Source organism: Alligator sinensis, unplaced genomic scaffold, assembly GCF_000455745.1.
Source record: "Alligator sinensis unplaced genomic scaffold, ASM45574v1 scaffold1329_1, whole genome shotgun sequence".
Taxonomy (NCBI): Eukaryota; Metazoa; Chordata; order Crocodylia; family Alligatoridae; genus Alligator; species Alligator sinensis.
Genome location: NW_005842460.1, coordinates 339,597 through 354,644, shown reverse-complemented (window position 1 = coordinate 354,644; position 15,048 = coordinate 339,597). Strand labels below are relative to the sequence as shown.

The window sequence follows — 15,048 nt, the reverse complement described above, 5'->3', positions numbered from 1 at the left end:
TTTTTCCCTGCCCCTCCGTGCCCACTGTGCCTCCACTTGGTCCTCCTGCTGCCTCCTGCTCCTGAGCACGCCTTCCCCTCTAGGGCCCAAGCACAGAGAGTAGCCAGACAGGGGCAAGCAGTGGCATCAGCCTGTCTGAGTGGAGTTTTCCCAAGTGCCCAGGAAAGTCCAGAACTCAAATGCTTCTTCAGACAATGACAGAGACTGGCATTGTTCCTCGTGTTCTTCTGTCCCTGTGCAACCCGGCCCGGAGCCTGGGTCACTGTAATAGCCCCTTCTTGCCAACACTGGTGCTGCTCTGTGGATGGGAGCGATGGCTGGACCATCACCCGCCAAAAGTCATGTGTGGATGTCAGTGCTCCAGCGCCCATTGGGAGGGATCTCGGTCAAGCTTTCTAGTTACCTATGAAGCAAAGAAGCCCAGGAATCCTCGCAGGCTGTGCTCACCCTGGCACCTTGCTCTGCCCCCTCCACAGGAGCTCGTGCACAATGTCACACAGGGGCAGTATCCTGTCTGGATTGGAGTCCGTGTCGTATCCCCCATGGAAGAGTGGGTTTGGGTGAATGGCTCCACATTGGACCAAGATCTGTGAGTGTTGCCCGCTGTTTTGCGACTTCCTAAAATCCTGCTCTGGATTGGGTTGTCTGATCTTCCAAGATCATTTTTCAATTCTGTTATTCTATTCAATTCTGTTATGTTATTTAAGTCTGAATGCTAAAAAAAAAAAAAAAATCCCATGCTTTTCTAGTCCTGCTTCTACAGGGCCTGCTCTGTTAGTCCAATGATTATGAACAGCTTTCCAGGGTGTGTCTGTGCAGCTATTGAGGGGTGGCTCTTGAGTCTGCCCTGAAGAAGCCCAAGCCACGTGAGCTGGTCTGTCCCCACCTACATCACCTCGCTAAAGTTGTGCATGAGGTACTGAAGGGAGAAATGAGTAGCAGGCAGGCTGTTTCCTCAAAAGCCTGGACTTGTGCCTTTTTCAGGAATCAACCTGTCTACTGCTTATGTCTCCCTTCTGTGCTCAGCTGTTTAGGGGCAGCAGGAGGCTTGTCTGTACCATGGCAGCCTGTCCCAAAGAACCTGAGTGCAGGCTGTAAGGATGAGCCCAGAGCAGGCTCACTGGTGCAGCTCCAGCTCTGGTGCACATCAGTAGACTGCGGCTGCCTGAGGCGTGCTCAGCCCCATCAACCCAGGGGCACTTCACTGCCAGAAGCCTAGGGAATAGGGTACAGAAGGACCAGACAGCCGGTGCTTGTGACTTTTAGCTCAGGTGAGTTTTCTGCACCCTGTAGGGAGGGGCAGGCCAGCGCTTAGCTTGACTCAAGGCCCTGCAAGTCAGGACAATTCCTGGGGGAAGCCGGATGCTTCCCAGGGTTGAGGATGTTAGACCCCGGCTCCATGCGGCACCCAGCAACTAGGGAGATGATGGTCCAATTACTGTGGATCCTGGTACTCGTTAGCCAGAGCCGAGCAGGGAGCAAACACCAGCACACATTGCTCGCAACAGCTTTATTCAGAAGGAGACAGCGTCGGACAAGGGCCTCACGCCATAAGAGACGGGGTCCTGCCCTGAACAATAGTTTTTTCCCACATTTGTACACTTTGGTTTATGCTCATTACCATTCATTCTACCCTTGCCCCTCCTGTGATCCCCCCATTTCTCCTCCCATCTCACACTCCGCCTCTGTTTACTGTTTGTTTCATTAACATGGAATTGCCTATGCATTTCATTCATTTACGTGTCTTTTTGCTATGAGCGCGTGTCTAAGACCTTGACTTCTCTTCTTCGGCCAATGGGCGGACTTTGACCAAAACCTGGAAGCTGCTGGAGGCTTCTTCACCAATCACCATTCACCTTTTTCCATACGTTCATCTTGGATTCTGCTACCAATTACGTGTTGTTTTCCACATTTCAGTCTGTTTTTCTGTCTCAGGTTGTGCCATCCCCACCCTTTTTGGACCCCTGTATCTTATCTCATTCCTTACTCTAGCTGGTTCACAGCACACAGCCTTAATTGCTGCTTTTTTCCAGAAAAATGGTTGACACAGTTAAAATGGTTATTTCGCATAAGCAAATGGCTGGCTTAGCTATCATTCTGCCTTGGGGTCAGCCGCTCTGCTAGGCCACAGGTCATGCCTTGTATTCAGCTGCAAATCCAGTGCTCTCTAAGATCCAAAGTATTGTCACCCTAACGGAGGACAGGAGTTTTCATGTAGAAGTCAGGCAGGTCTGGGCTAGAGGGCAGGCCTGAGAGTGTCCCAGGGTAGCAGTGTGGATCTGCCCAGAAATGGCTGCACATGGGCCAAGGCAGGGTAAGGAGCCACCCAGGGATAGTAACTGTGATGTGTAAGCGATGCAGGAACTTGCAGAAGAGGCGCGTGGGAAAGGAAGAGGAGGAGGTGGAAAGCTGCCCCATGAGATAAGCAGGTGGGGCCAGGTCTGTCCCTGGAGCTGCTTGTGCCATTGGCTCCAGTGGGACGACAGGGACCTGACGTGGCTCACTAACAATGACTTGCCTTCTCCTGTGCTCTCCAGGTTCCCGCTGCCAGGACCTGCTGATGGTAACAGCTGTGGGATGTTAAAGGGGGATCAGACTAAATCTGAAGTTTGCACTGCTGAGTTCAAATGGGTTTGCTGGAAGGAAAGCATCCCGCTGTGAGCCGGGGCACGGCGGCTCCTCCTTCCCACAACAGAAGAAGAGCTGCCCGGAGCATCAGCCCCCGAGCCGAACAAGGCTAGGGCAAGATTAAAAAAACAAAAAACAAAAAGGGGATCAGAGCTTTCTCTGGATCACAAGAAGGCCCAGAGCTGTAATCAATTCTGATATCATTTCTGGCAAGGTCCCAAATCTCGTTGCTTTGTAGGTGCCTGGTGCTTAGGCCAAGAGCTAATGGGTCTCAGCCCTGTTGTTGCATGGTCCATGTATTTGCCTCAGACATCACTCATGGGCAGTAACCCAGGTCAATCTGTGCAGCTCCTTATCTGGGCTGGTGCTCAGAGTCAGCCATCAGTTGTGAGGCTGTGTGCTCCAGCGCTATAATCCCAGCCCTGGGCATCGTTGCAGTGCAGCTGCGTATCCAAGTCACTTCTAGTGCGCTTAAATGCACCGACCAGCGTGGCACGGGTTTCCTGTGCTGCTTCTGTCTTCCCTTCTCTTCCCCACAATCCTGCTGCTGCCCAAGGAGTGTGTGGATCAGCTTCCCCTTCCCCAGACATAGTCAGACACATGTCCCTTCTCACTGGGCTGGCACAAGGACTGATCCCATCTTGTCCCAGCCATAGCAAACTTGCCCAGGTTGTGCTCTGACTCCTGGGGAGAGACCCAGAGCAATGGCCTGCAGGGAGACAACCCCTGCCCCGGCTATGATCGGGGCCCCATTGTGCCAAGCACTGCGCTGAGACCTGGACAGAGGGTCCTCCGTGTCGCTTGCTGCTGTGCGCCGTGCAGGAGGCGCCTCACCCGCTTGGCCAGACTCCTTGTGCGCTTGTTTGAAAAAATAGCCTCATAAAAAACATTATTTATTTTACCACAAAATAACCCCCTTCTCTGTGATCCCTTCAACCCCAAACTCCCCCATTGCGCCTTGACCACAGGGCCCAGCTGGACTGCTGTGGATCAGTTCAGACATGCCAAGGCAGAGTCTGTCCCCTGGCCTTTCGTGCCAGCACCGATCCTGGGGACATCATGTGCATGAGGGCCTTTGGATTTTTAAAAGCCTTCCCCTGATGTCCTGGGACATATTGTCCTGCTGTTTCCCTTTGGGAAGGCTGACAGGGGCAGCCGCATGGGTGGGAACAGGCGTTGGTCCCCAGGTGAGCACTCATGGCCCCACGTAGCGAGAGGTGGTGTCCAGAAGGTCACAGAGATGCTGTCTGTGGCTGCCGCAGGAGACAGCAGCCTCTGTGCTGAGCTATCCTGGGCCAAAGACAGTCCTATCTGATGATGACCAGGGACAGCCATGCCTCCAACTCCCTCTGCGAGGGCTGCAGGTTGGTAGGAGATCTGGAGCACATGGACAGGGCAGGAGCTGGGGGGAAGTGGTCTGTGGCTATCCCCAGCTGGGGTTGAAGGGACATGGGAGAAGAGCCCTGAGATCTGCCTGACCACACCTGGCCAAGTCCCCACTTGCCACAGCACAGCTGGCTCATGGAGGGGTCTGCACTGCTGTTGACCCTGCGCCACCACCCCACACACCTGGGATAGTCCCTTGGGATGGGCAGTGTTTCTTACCCCTCTCCACAAAACCTATGCAAGAATGTGCTACCCCGGTTGTCTTCCCCTGGGGATCTGTGCCCATCAGTGCACGGGGACCAGACCACCTTCTTTAAGCAGGGCAATGATTATTGTCATGGTGGAAACAATGCAGAGCCCTGCAGCCAGCAGAGCTTGGGCCTGATCCTTTCAGCTCCCTGCTGCAGTTTTGGTGCCTGGAGTTTCTGGGTCTTTCTGGACCCCGACTCTGTCTCTTAACAACCTCCATGTATTTGAGGAGAAGGGGCTTCCCTTGAGCCCTTTCTCCCTTTCCTGCTGGGTTTCCTTGACAGGTCTCTCCCAGTCCAATCCAAGAGATGCATCCACACCAAGCTCTCACACACAGCTAAGGGGATAAGGCTACGCGTACTATACAATATTGATGCCTAACCACTCCGGGTTCATTTCACATAGGGGAAGCAATAGGGTGGGGAAAGGGGGCTGCTGGATGAAGGAGAACAGGCATGCAGGGGTGGAGGGGCATGGCGTGGAGTGAGGGAGGGGCAGGATGGGGGTCTTTAACTCTAACCCCTCCTCCCAGGTCTCAGACCCAAGGGGAGGACCCAGGTGTCTGGGCTGTGGCTCTTGGGCCCTGCACCATGGTAGAGGCTTCAAGGTGGCCACCTCTCCCCTTAGCCAGGCTGCAGGAACAAACAGAGGCAGTGGCTGCTCTTTACCAGTGCTTTACTACCAGGGGAGAAAGCTAGGGGCTTTAACCGGGGGGGCGGTTATTGCCCTTTTTGTGGGGTTGGTGGGCAGGATCGTTATCAGTGGGAGTTAATTGCCCCTGGGTGGGGGGGAAGAGGGTGCCGGGGCTTAGGCCGGGGTCTCCAGGGTGGAGGCCGCACTCTCCACGGCCTGTGTGGCGATGCTCAGGTGCTTGCGGATGGCATCCCAGTCCCTTGCCGCATGGGCCTCAGCTAGGCCCGGGAAGGTGGGGACACCTGCAGCCCGTGGTGTCCACAGCACGTGGCTGAGATGGAAAGCAGAGGTCACTGTTGTTGTAGGGAGGGAGCACAGCTTAACAAGGGGTGCTATGCGGGGGAGAGAGGTGGCAGAGCCGGGGATGCAACCCAGGAGTCTGGGCATCCCGTCCTCACTGCTCTCACTCACCAGACCCCATCGCCCATCCCGAGTGGGGAGAGAACCAGGCGTCCTGGCTCCCAGCCCCTCCTGCTCTTACTCACCGGCCTACACTCCCCTCCCGGAGCTGGGACAGAGCCCAGGAGTCCAAGCTCCCAGCTCCAATCCCCTAAAAACCATTGCCTTCCCAGGGCAGGGGGTGCAAGCCCAGTGCCCGCACTCCCTGATCTAACCCTCCAGCCCCCATTCCCTTTCTAAGCTGGATGGGATCTAGGGGCATTTATACACATACTCCAGAGGGGGTGCTTTAATTAGAGTGGCTCCAAGAGCTGCTCTAATTAAAGCAAGCGCTTGCAGCATCATGTGTATTAGTGACCCCGCACTGAAAAAGGGCGGCAGGGGTGCTTTAGTTAAAGCACCCCCACTGCCATTTTTCAGCATGGGGACGCTGATGCATGTGATGCTGGAGTCTGCTGGAGGGTGGTAATTCCCACCCTCCAGCGGACTCAGTTAATCCAGTCTTTTCCAATGCACTGTAATTACAGCACATTGAAGCAGCCTCAATGCATGTGTATAGGCGCCCTAGGTATCCTGGCTCCCAGGACCCTTCTCTAATCCTTCAGCTCCACCCCGCTCACAGATCTTGGGGCAGACCCAGGCATCCGGGCTAGTGTCCTTCCCCCCAGTGAGGTTACCTGTAGTAGTACTTGCTGGGGAAAGCCCGGGGATCCAGGAAGGCCCTTTCCAGTAGCATGATCTGGTCATTCACCATCCGGACCTCCAGGGGACTGGAGAGGTGAGAGAGGGGTGGGTGGTATGTGAGACGTGCATTCACAAGTGCGTGCAAGCCCCTGCATGGGTCACAGATGCAACTTGTCCTCTGCCCCGCCACGGTACCTCATGCTAACACCCGTGGACTCCACCTGTGCAAATGCCCCACAGGGTTTGAGCGTACACATGTGCAGAGCTGCATGCACTTGTGGGTGCACCATGTGTCTCCATCATATGAGGGAACCCAAGCATGAGTGGCCCCTGCCTACAGATAGGTCTAAGTAGGAGCAGGCAACACACGTGTGTGATGAGTGTGTGTATGTATGTGTGTATGTAAAGCAGGCCCACGGCAACGGGTTACACATGTGCATGTGCACTTGTGTTGCATGTATGATGCATGAGCCAATGGGAACCTACAGTTAAATAAGGACTTACTTCCATGCTGCCATGGGCACACACGTGTATGCACATGTGTGTCACAGGGCTGCTGCATAGGTAGCTGGACTTACTTAGGAGACGACTCTTCCTTGAGCTTCATTAGCCGCTGGTTGAAGTCAGTGGCGACGGCCTTGAACCGATTGATGGCGGCTTTCAGCGGGGCTGTAAGGGGACAAGATGAAGGGTTGGAGAGCGGGGTGCCCCTAGTACTGGGGCAGCGGGGCCGGCCCTGCCTGCCCAGGCAGAGTGCCCCTCTGGGCCCTCCTTCGTGCCAGGGCCTTGCAATCAGCTCTGCCTGCCTGGGCACCCCTGCTGGCTGCCCCCTGCCTCACCGAGGGAGATGTTGTGGGCTGCGAGGTCAGCTTGCACCTGCCCCTCGGCAGCCACACTGTACAGCCCCTCCAGAGCCTCCCCGTAGTCGCTGACATTGAGAGGCAGGACCAGGCTGTCGGCCAGACGCAGCAGCACGTTCCCGGCTGTCCGTGCCACGGCCTGGTGGCTGGTGAACCCTGTAGGGAAGGCAACTCAGAAATCTGGCCTTTCTGCTAGGGGTGGTGGGAGAAGGGTCCGAGCCCCTCCATTACCTGGGTCAATGAACCTGTCGGTGTAGTCGAAGGTATCGAAGGCCGTGTGGTAGGCAGGGTAGATCCGGGCTGAGGTCTGGCTCTGGGGTAGAAAGGAGGGTACACACAAATCAGCTGGGGGTGGCAGGGGCATCTGGACAGAGTATCTCTTGCTGGCTGCCCTTGCAGCATGGTGCCGGGGGAGCAGGATCAGCCCTGCCTGCCCAGGTGGAGCACCTCCTGTTGGACCCCGTAATTGCCCCCGGGGGGAGCACTGAGGCTTGTTACCCGGTCATAGGTGTAGGCGAGGTCCATGGAAGTGATACCCAGGTAGTGGATGAAGGAGGCGTAGTCACTGCCGGCACCCAGCGACCCCAGGCTGAGGACAGTAGAGAAGTGAGGCATCACTGAAGCTAGCAGGGACACCCCTAGCCAATCCAGTGCCCCCTGGATCACCCTTCCCAGGCCCAGTCAGCCCCATATCCCCCCTCCTCCCCACGAATCAGCTCCCAGGGTCAGCCAGCTCCACAGCCTCCCTCCCTGCAACCCCAGGCCCAACTATCCCCATGTACCACCTCTCCACTCCCCAGGTTGGCCCTCTTTGGTGCCCTCCAAATCCCACCTGGGGATGACCCCATAGGTGGGGCTGCTTCGGTTGGTATGATGCCTCCAGTTATCATAGACTGACCCAGTGCCGCTGCCCGGGGCTGGAACCTGCGGGGGGTGAAGGGGAGATGCATGAAGGGGAGTTGGGGCAGGGAAGGAAGGGAATGGGTGGAAAGACCCCATTGCCCCACACCTGCTTGGCAGCTGTGAAGATGACACTCTGGGCAGGAGGGGTCCCCTGGCCTCGGAGGGTGGCATTAGCTGTGGAGATATGGAGGGACATAGGGTCAGAGGACATAGGGTCACGTGTTTGGGCATATGTGGTCTCTCTTGTGCATTTTTATTACGTGAATATTCTCCGGTGTATTCACATTTGCAGGCTTTTGCATGCGTGCTTGATATGTATGCTTTTGCACACCCTTGCACACCCTCGCCTGCAGGGCCACTTGCACCTTCTCACACATGCTGTGCTGCACGCATGATCTCTTGCAGGCAGATTCTGCTTCATGTGCACTCACTTCTGCACACATGCCCTCTGCCCTGTAGAGGCTGCATATTCACTGCTTGCCCTGTGCTCTGACTGCTCATGCTGGCACACCTGCCTACCTCAGACAGCCCTTGCACACTCTCACATATGTGCATTTGTTTGCACTGTATTTCATATCCAGTGGACTTGAATCACTAGAGCAAGGTACAGACATTCAAAAAGCCTGAGGCAGAATCGATCTAAGTTACATGGTTTTCTGTAAGCGGCATAGTTTATATCAATAGCAAGAAGATCAATAGCATGCGCGCGTGTGCTTGTGTGTCTGTGCTCTCTTCCCTTCCCTCCTCCCTGCAGGGAGATCTCAGCAGATCCCAGAGCCAGGCCCCAGCTTAGAGAGGCTGCAAAGGGCACAGTGTGCTGAGGGCAGGGGTTGGATGGATAAAGGGATGTACAGAAAGACGCACCGAAGACGGAGATGTCCACATTGATGTAGGCCACGCTTCGTGCCTGCAGCTTGCTGGAGAACTCCTGGGGGAGAGGTGGGGGTTAATACGGTGGGGGCTGGGGGAGGCAGGAGGGGATACAGGGCTGGCTGGGCCCAGGGAGAAATGGGGAGATGGGGGCCGATCCAGGAAGCGGGAGGGGACACCAGGCTGGCTGGTGAGCCAGAGCATGTTCAGTGCAGCCCTACACCCATGCACACACGCGTACCTCTGTGTACTCAGTTGAGCCAATCAGACCAAACTCCTCTGCCCCCCAGCTGCCAAAAATGATGGATCTTCTCGGGCGCCATGTCCCTAAGGGGAGAGAAACCCCAGGGGTTAGGGCCTGGGGCCGGGGAGCCTGGGCCCTGGGTTCGGTGCTGCTCTGGGAAGGGAGTGGGGCCCAGTAGGTTACAACGGTGGGGGCTAGGATCCTGGATACCTAGGGTCTCTCCCACTGCGGGAGACGAGTGTGGGCTGGGGGGTCAGAACAGAGGAAGCTGGGAGCTTGGATACGTGGGTCCTCTCCCTGCTCTGCTCTCCCCACCTGCCACTCACCTTCCTTGAGCATCTTGCCCAGCACACGTGTGATCTCCAGCATGACAGCCGTCCCGCTCCCAGGGTCCACGGCCCCATGCACCCAGCTGTCCCGGTGGTTCCCATAGAGCACATACCTGTCTGGGAAGGCAGGGTTTGGGGGGATGCAGATAATGGGGCTGGGCTGGGCTGGGCAGTGCAGGCAGGAATCTGGGGGGCTGGCTGGGTGTGAGAGGGGTACCAGAGGTTGTGTGGGGAGTGGAGATTGGTTTGTTGGGTGGGGGCTGCAGGGTGTGGGGGTTGGCTGACTATTGAGGGCATGGGGGGCTGGCTGGGTGTGGGGGTCAGCAGGAGGCTATGGGACCCCGGGATTGCTCCCTCCCTGGGGGAGGGGACCAGCCTGGGAGTGGGGGGGCAGCCCTAGGGGCCAGATGCGAGGGGTCCAGTGGGGGCAGCTGGAATGGGTGGGGATCTGGGAGTGGGCACAGGAACAGGAACTGGGGTGGGGGAGTCTGTGTGGGTTGGAGGGTCTCAGGGGCATGGTGGAAGGGAAGCCAAGGGGGCACTCACCGGGCTCCTGGCTGCCTCGGATAAAACCCATCACATTGGCTGACTTCTCGATGACCCGCTGGTTGTAGACACTGACCTGGACCTCACTGGGGAAGGGGTGTGGGGGGTCAGAGCGGGGAGGTCAGCGCAGGGGGCAGAGTTTGGGGAGCGAGGGCAGGCCTTGGGGTTTGGTGACTCAGTGGTGGGGGAACTGGGGCCAAAACCTGCTGCATCCCTCCATCCTTCCATACCTGGAGCTGGGGAACTGCCCGTCCATCCGGAAGCCCGGCCCAATGCAGTAGGTGCAGCCCAGGGCACCCTGCCAGGCTGCGGGGGCCTCTGGACCAGCCAGGGAGCTGCAGGGCACAGAGATGGGGCAGTTAGATCCTCAGGCCCCCCTCAAAGCCACTGATATTGGGGAAACCCCCAGCTCCCCAGTGGGTATCCTGGTAGCATGAGTGGGGAAACTGAGGCACAGAGCCATCAAGTTGAGGAAACGTGATTGTATAGGGACACCTGGCAAATACAATATAACCCAGGCATCCTGGTCTTCCCCATCTCCCTTGGGGAGAACCCTCCCCTCCCCTCCCCTCCCCTGCCAGAAACAGGAATGGATCCCAGGGAGCCCAGACGCCTGGGCTCCACTTCTGTTTCAGGGGCCAGGAATAGCACCCAGGCCAAAACGCTGAGTAGGTTGGACTATGGGAGCCAGGCACCTGGGTTCTCCCACTCCGGGAGGGGAACAGGGGGCTGGTGCGGACTAGAGCAGGTGGGGTTGGGAGCCCAGACACTTGGGTACTCTCCCTGCTCTCGGGTTCTGGGCCCCACCGTGCCCCATCACCCACCAGATGAGTGTGCGGGCATCCTCAAAGCCAATGGGCTGGGTGGGGATTGGGGGAATCCCCTGAATCTCTGACTCCTTGATCCGGTAGGTGAATTCTGAAATGGGGGGAAGAGAGAGGCAGTCAGAACATGGGTCACTTGGGGCAGATGGGGACCCCACACACTTGGGCTCTTACCCACTGCCAGGAGGGGAGTGGGGTGAAGGGTTACAGCAGGGGGCACTGGGAGCCTGCACAGGGGGGGTGGGCTCTGGCACTGAGATTTGGCTGCCGCTGCAATGGGGCATTGGCCCCCCTTGCCCAGCGCTGAGATGCAGCTGCCTCTGCAGTGGGATGCCATATTGCCAATCTGCAGCCCACAGGGCCCCTCCTGCTCTCTCTCCAGGGAGAGATCATGCCTGTCCCAAAGGCGCCAGAGGAGAAAGGGCAGACTAGGGCTCCCTCCCCAGCTCCGGGCAGTGGGGCCTGGTGGATCAAAGCTGGGAGGCTTAGGAGTCTACTGGGTACCTGGGGCTCTCCCAGTTCTCGGGGGGGAGGGGAGTGAGGTCTGGGAGCCGGGTGCCCCACTGCATCATAAGCCACATACCTTTAGCAGGGTAGTAGGGTGTCAGCAGGTCCCCAAAGCTCTCGGTGTAGGACCCACGCTCAACACCCGAGGGGGGCAGATGCCAGGAGTTGGGGTAGGTGTCATTCTCGCCTGCCCGCCCATCATTGATGTCCTTGGGGTCCGTGTACACGACCAGGCCAGCCACGCCGAACTCAGCCCCCACCACTGCCTGCAGGGGGGTTGGGGGCTCTGATGTCTGCCTCAGTTTTCCCTCCTCTAGTTAGACACTTCTGCTGTACCCTTCCACCCCCTCTCCTCCCAGAGCAGGGGAGTGTGGTCTGGGGAGTTAGGGCAAGTGGGGCACTGGAAGCCCAGATGCTGGGGGGGCAGTGGGGACAGGGTCCTCCCTCACCTTGGTGGCCCGCCCAGCACCCCCATAGCGAACGATAGCAATGGTGCCGTTGAGGTCCAGGCCGAGTCCCACCAGGGTCTCATAGTCGCTGCGGGTGCCCTGGTGGGCATAGACCAGCCGGCCCTGGGGAGGGAGAAGCAGGGTCAGGTCCACAGCGATGTCACCGTGGTAACGGGATCTCCCCAGGCAGGGGTCTGCTGGCGTGGCAATGCGGAGGGGCAGCCCTTCGCCTCTGAAGGTACGTGGCCATCAGCATGGCGATGCTGGGGGGTATGTGGCCGTGGGCATGGTGACACATGGATGCATGCTTTGTTGCCATGGCATAGCTTTCTGAGGATACAGGGCCATCGTCATGGCAACGTGTGCCTGCGGATCTCTGGGGACATGTGGCTGTTGTCACGACGACACGTGGGGCAGCCCACTGTTTCCGGGGATACGTGGCCATCCCTGTACCAACCAGCAGGGGCCATGATCCTAGTCACAGCACTGTGGGTACAATGGTCCATAGTCACAGTGACAGTCAGGAGTGGTTGCCATGGTCCCCGCGTGGCCTTGGGGTGGCCATAAAAGTAGGGCGGTCCGGATGATCAGATAACAGGGCTGTTAACCCCCCAGGGGAGGGGACGATGCCCCAGAGGGCTGTTAACCCCATGGGGAAGACTGTTAACCCTGAAGGGGGGGGTCTCCCATACCTGGGGGCTCCCCGATGGTGCATACGCGGCGTAGGGTGGGACCACGTCCTCCTGGGCCTGGTCCGGGGTCAGGACCTTCTCGCTACGCCGGGCCTCGAAGAGCCGGGACCCATTCAGCACTGGGGGACAGATACTCTCAGGGCAGGGGATGAGGGGCAGGCAGGGGTGTAACCCCCATTTGCCTCCACCCACCCCATCTGCCCCAGTCCCACCCCAGTGCTGCCCCACTCCTTCCCCTACAACCCTGACCAGTGCAGGGAGAGAGCCCAGGCGTCCTGGCTCCTAGCTCCCCTGCTCTCGGCCATTGGAGTCTCTTTGGCTTGCACATACCCACAGCCACACTGTTGGGATGCGTGGGGTCAGGGAAGGAAAGAAAGACATCGTAGGTGCCCTCAGCAACACCATCCAGCCCCGTCTGTGGGTCCTGCCAGCGCTGACGCAGCAGCTGCACCAGCGCCTTGTCCCCTGGGGTTGTTGCCAGGTGGGGCCTCGAAGCCAGGACCCTACAGAAGGAGAGGGGTAGCGATCAGGTCATGGCTGGGAGAGAACCCAGGTGCCCCGGGTCCCAGTCCCTCCTGCTCGAACCCAGCAGCTGCCATCCCCTCCCAGGGTGGGGAGAGACCCCAGGCATCCCAGCCCTCAACCGCCCTGCTCCAACACAGCAGACCCAGATGAGAAGCCAGGCGTCCTGGCTCCCAGGCCCCCTGAGCTCAGCCCCCAGCCCCCAGGCCCCACTCCCCTTCCCAGAGAGCCCAGACCTCCCTGCTCTGCTCACCGCAGGTTCTCCCGGATCCGGGCACTCTCCACCTGCCCCATGAAGTCCTGTATCAGCTTCTCATCCAGGTCTCGTCCTGTAGCCAGTGCGGAGGGTCTCTCCCACCCCCCGCCTGGGGCACGGCAAAGTGCCCCAGCAGGATCCCAGTACCCAGCAGCAAAGCTCCCCCACAGACTGCCCCCAGCACCTGCCACTGCCACTTCATTGCTGCCTGGGCTGTGCAGGGCTTGGTGGTTTTTATAACCCCCTGCCCCCAGATCCTGCTCTGTGGGGGTTACTCATTAGCCCCTATCGTCTCCTTATCACCTCACCCAGCCCCTGCCCCTGCAGCCTGGCACCCTTTGATCATGAGGAGGGGCCAGGGGGTGGGTGTGGGGAGGGCATCTGAGTGGGCACAGTGCCAGCTGGCTTAAGGAGAGCTCAGACACCTGAAAGCAGGGAGAGAACCCAGGGGCTCAGGATCCCAGCTCCCCTGTTACATGCCCTGGTCCCCACACCACTCCCAGAGTGGAGAGCTCACTCAGGGTCCCCCATCCCAGCCCCCCTGCCCTTCCCTGGCCCCCTTGGACTGTGAATGGGGGTGGGGGACAGCTACAGTGCCAGCTGGCTTAAGGAGTGCCCTGCCCCTGCTCTAACACGCCAGCCCCACTCCCCTGGCAAAGCTCGGCAAGAACACATGTGTTCGGGCTCCCAGCTACGTCCTCCCCTCGCCCTGGCCCAGAGCACAGCAGTCGAGTGGCACAGGCTGAACCAGTGCTTCACAGAGCTGCTGGAGGGGCTGTTTGGGGCCCAGCGCCCAACTGGGAAGGGAGAAAGACAAGTAGGGAGGAGGAGAAGGAGGAGGAGGAGGAAGGGCTTCAGGGGCTCGTATTGGGGTCCCATGGTGTGGGAGACAGGAGTGAGGGCAGGATGCTAGCACGGGGGGTATTGTGCCCACTGCCCTCAGCTCTCTGGTGCAGGGGGAAACTCATGACCTTCTTGCCGTGAGCCATAGCACCGGGCATCCCCAGAAACCACCCTGGCCAGCCCTCCCATTTGTACCAGAAGGCATCAGAGACATCCCCCCCCAGTGCAATTTGCAGGGGCCAGGAGAAACCCAGGCATTGGGCTGCCAGTCCCCCATGCTCTAACCCACCAGCCCCACTCCCCGCAGAGATGGGAGAGAAGCCAGGCATCCGGGCCAGGCAACTTGGCCGGATCCTTGCCTCCCACAGAGCATGAGGCTGTACTGGACCATGCACTGTAACCTCCGGCAACTAGGCAGCCACGGATGGCTGTGGGTATGCAGGGCTGAGGCATCCTGGAGGGGCTGCTGGGGAGCAGGTGGAGGAGGAGCGGGTGGGCAAAGCCATGGAGTCCACATTCTAGTGACCCCCACAGCCATCCCCCACCTGTACACATGCTTCTGCCCCCCCCCACCTGCCTGCCTCAATGCCCCCCAGCCCCTTGCCCACATCTCTTGCCCCCTCAGACCTCAGGGGCTGGGTATAAAAGGCCCCCTCACCCAGCATTCAGATGTGGCTGGGGCTGGCGTGGTGTTTGCTACCCTGGTGCTAATGGAGGTGGGGTCTTGGGGAGTCTGGGTTTGGCAGAGGGAAAGAACTGAAAAGGAGGCTTTTGCGGGGGCTTAGGGTTGCAGGGCATGGGGAGCTGTGCTCGGCGCTGAGGGCTGGGTGACAGGGACTCTGGAGGTCAGGGAGTTGTGTCGGGGGGTCCATCTGTGCTCCATGACCCCTACCTTTCCCTGCTCCCCACCTCTCCGGCCTGCCCCAGCTGGCTGCTGGGGCTCTTGGGAGACCCCTGGCCTTGCAGGGCTTTTGCGGGGGCTTAGGGTTGCAGGGCATGGGGAGCTGTGCTCGGCGCTGAGGGCTGGGTGACAGGGACTCTGGAGGTCAGGGAGTTGTGTCGGGGGGTCCATCTGTGCTCCATGACCCCTACCTTTCCCTGCTCCCCACCTCTCCGGCCTGCCCCAGCTGGCTGCTGGGGCTCTTGGGAGACCCCTGGCCTTGC

The 15,048-nt window shown here is 59.0% G+C and overlaps 2 protein-coding genes across 3 annotated transcripts in view; one reads left to right on the top strand and one right to left on the bottom strand.

Moving 5' to 3' along the window:
- The window catches only part of LOC102370248 (killer cell lectin-like receptor subfamily B member 1B allele C), a 22,247-nt gene extending 18,702 nt beyond the window's left edge, over nucleotides 1–3,545 (top strand). For both annotated transcript variants that reach the window (XM_025212432.1, XM_025212431.1), the window contains 2 exons: nucleotides 477–589; nucleotides 2,538–3,545. In XM_025212432.1, coding sequence (XP_025068217.1) covers nucleotides 477–589; nucleotides 2,538–2,661 — 237 coding nt within the window. In that variant the 3' untranslated portion in view covers nucleotides 2,662–3,545. The remainder of the gene's footprint in view (nucleotides 1–476; nucleotides 590–2,537) is intronic.
- Nucleotides 3,546–4,926: 1,381 nt separating this feature from the next.
- NAALADL1 (N-acetylated alpha-linked acidic dipeptidase like 1) lies at nucleotides 4,927–13,243 on the bottom strand. Its single transcript, XM_025212421.1, has 20 exons — nucleotides 13,144–13,243; nucleotides 13,039–13,108; nucleotides 12,601–12,766; nucleotides 12,264–12,398; nucleotides 11,572–11,694; nucleotides 11,199–11,388; nucleotides 10,616–10,709; nucleotides 10,022–10,126; nucleotides 9,792–9,877; nucleotides 9,243–9,362; nucleotides 8,914–8,999; nucleotides 8,667–8,730; nucleotides 7,909–7,976; nucleotides 7,732–7,823; nucleotides 7,398–7,488; nucleotides 7,131–7,212; nucleotides 6,879–7,055; nucleotides 6,618–6,708; nucleotides 6,033–6,125; nucleotides 4,927–5,227 (listed from the first exon to the last, which is right to left on the bottom strand). The coding sequence occupies exons 1-20, from the start codon at nucleotides 13,241–13,243 to the stop codon at nucleotides 5,071–5,073; spliced, it is 2,190 nt and encodes a 729-aa protein (XP_025068206.1). The 3' UTR covers nucleotides 4,927–5,070.
- Nucleotides 13,244–15,048: the final 1,805 nt, after the last annotated feature.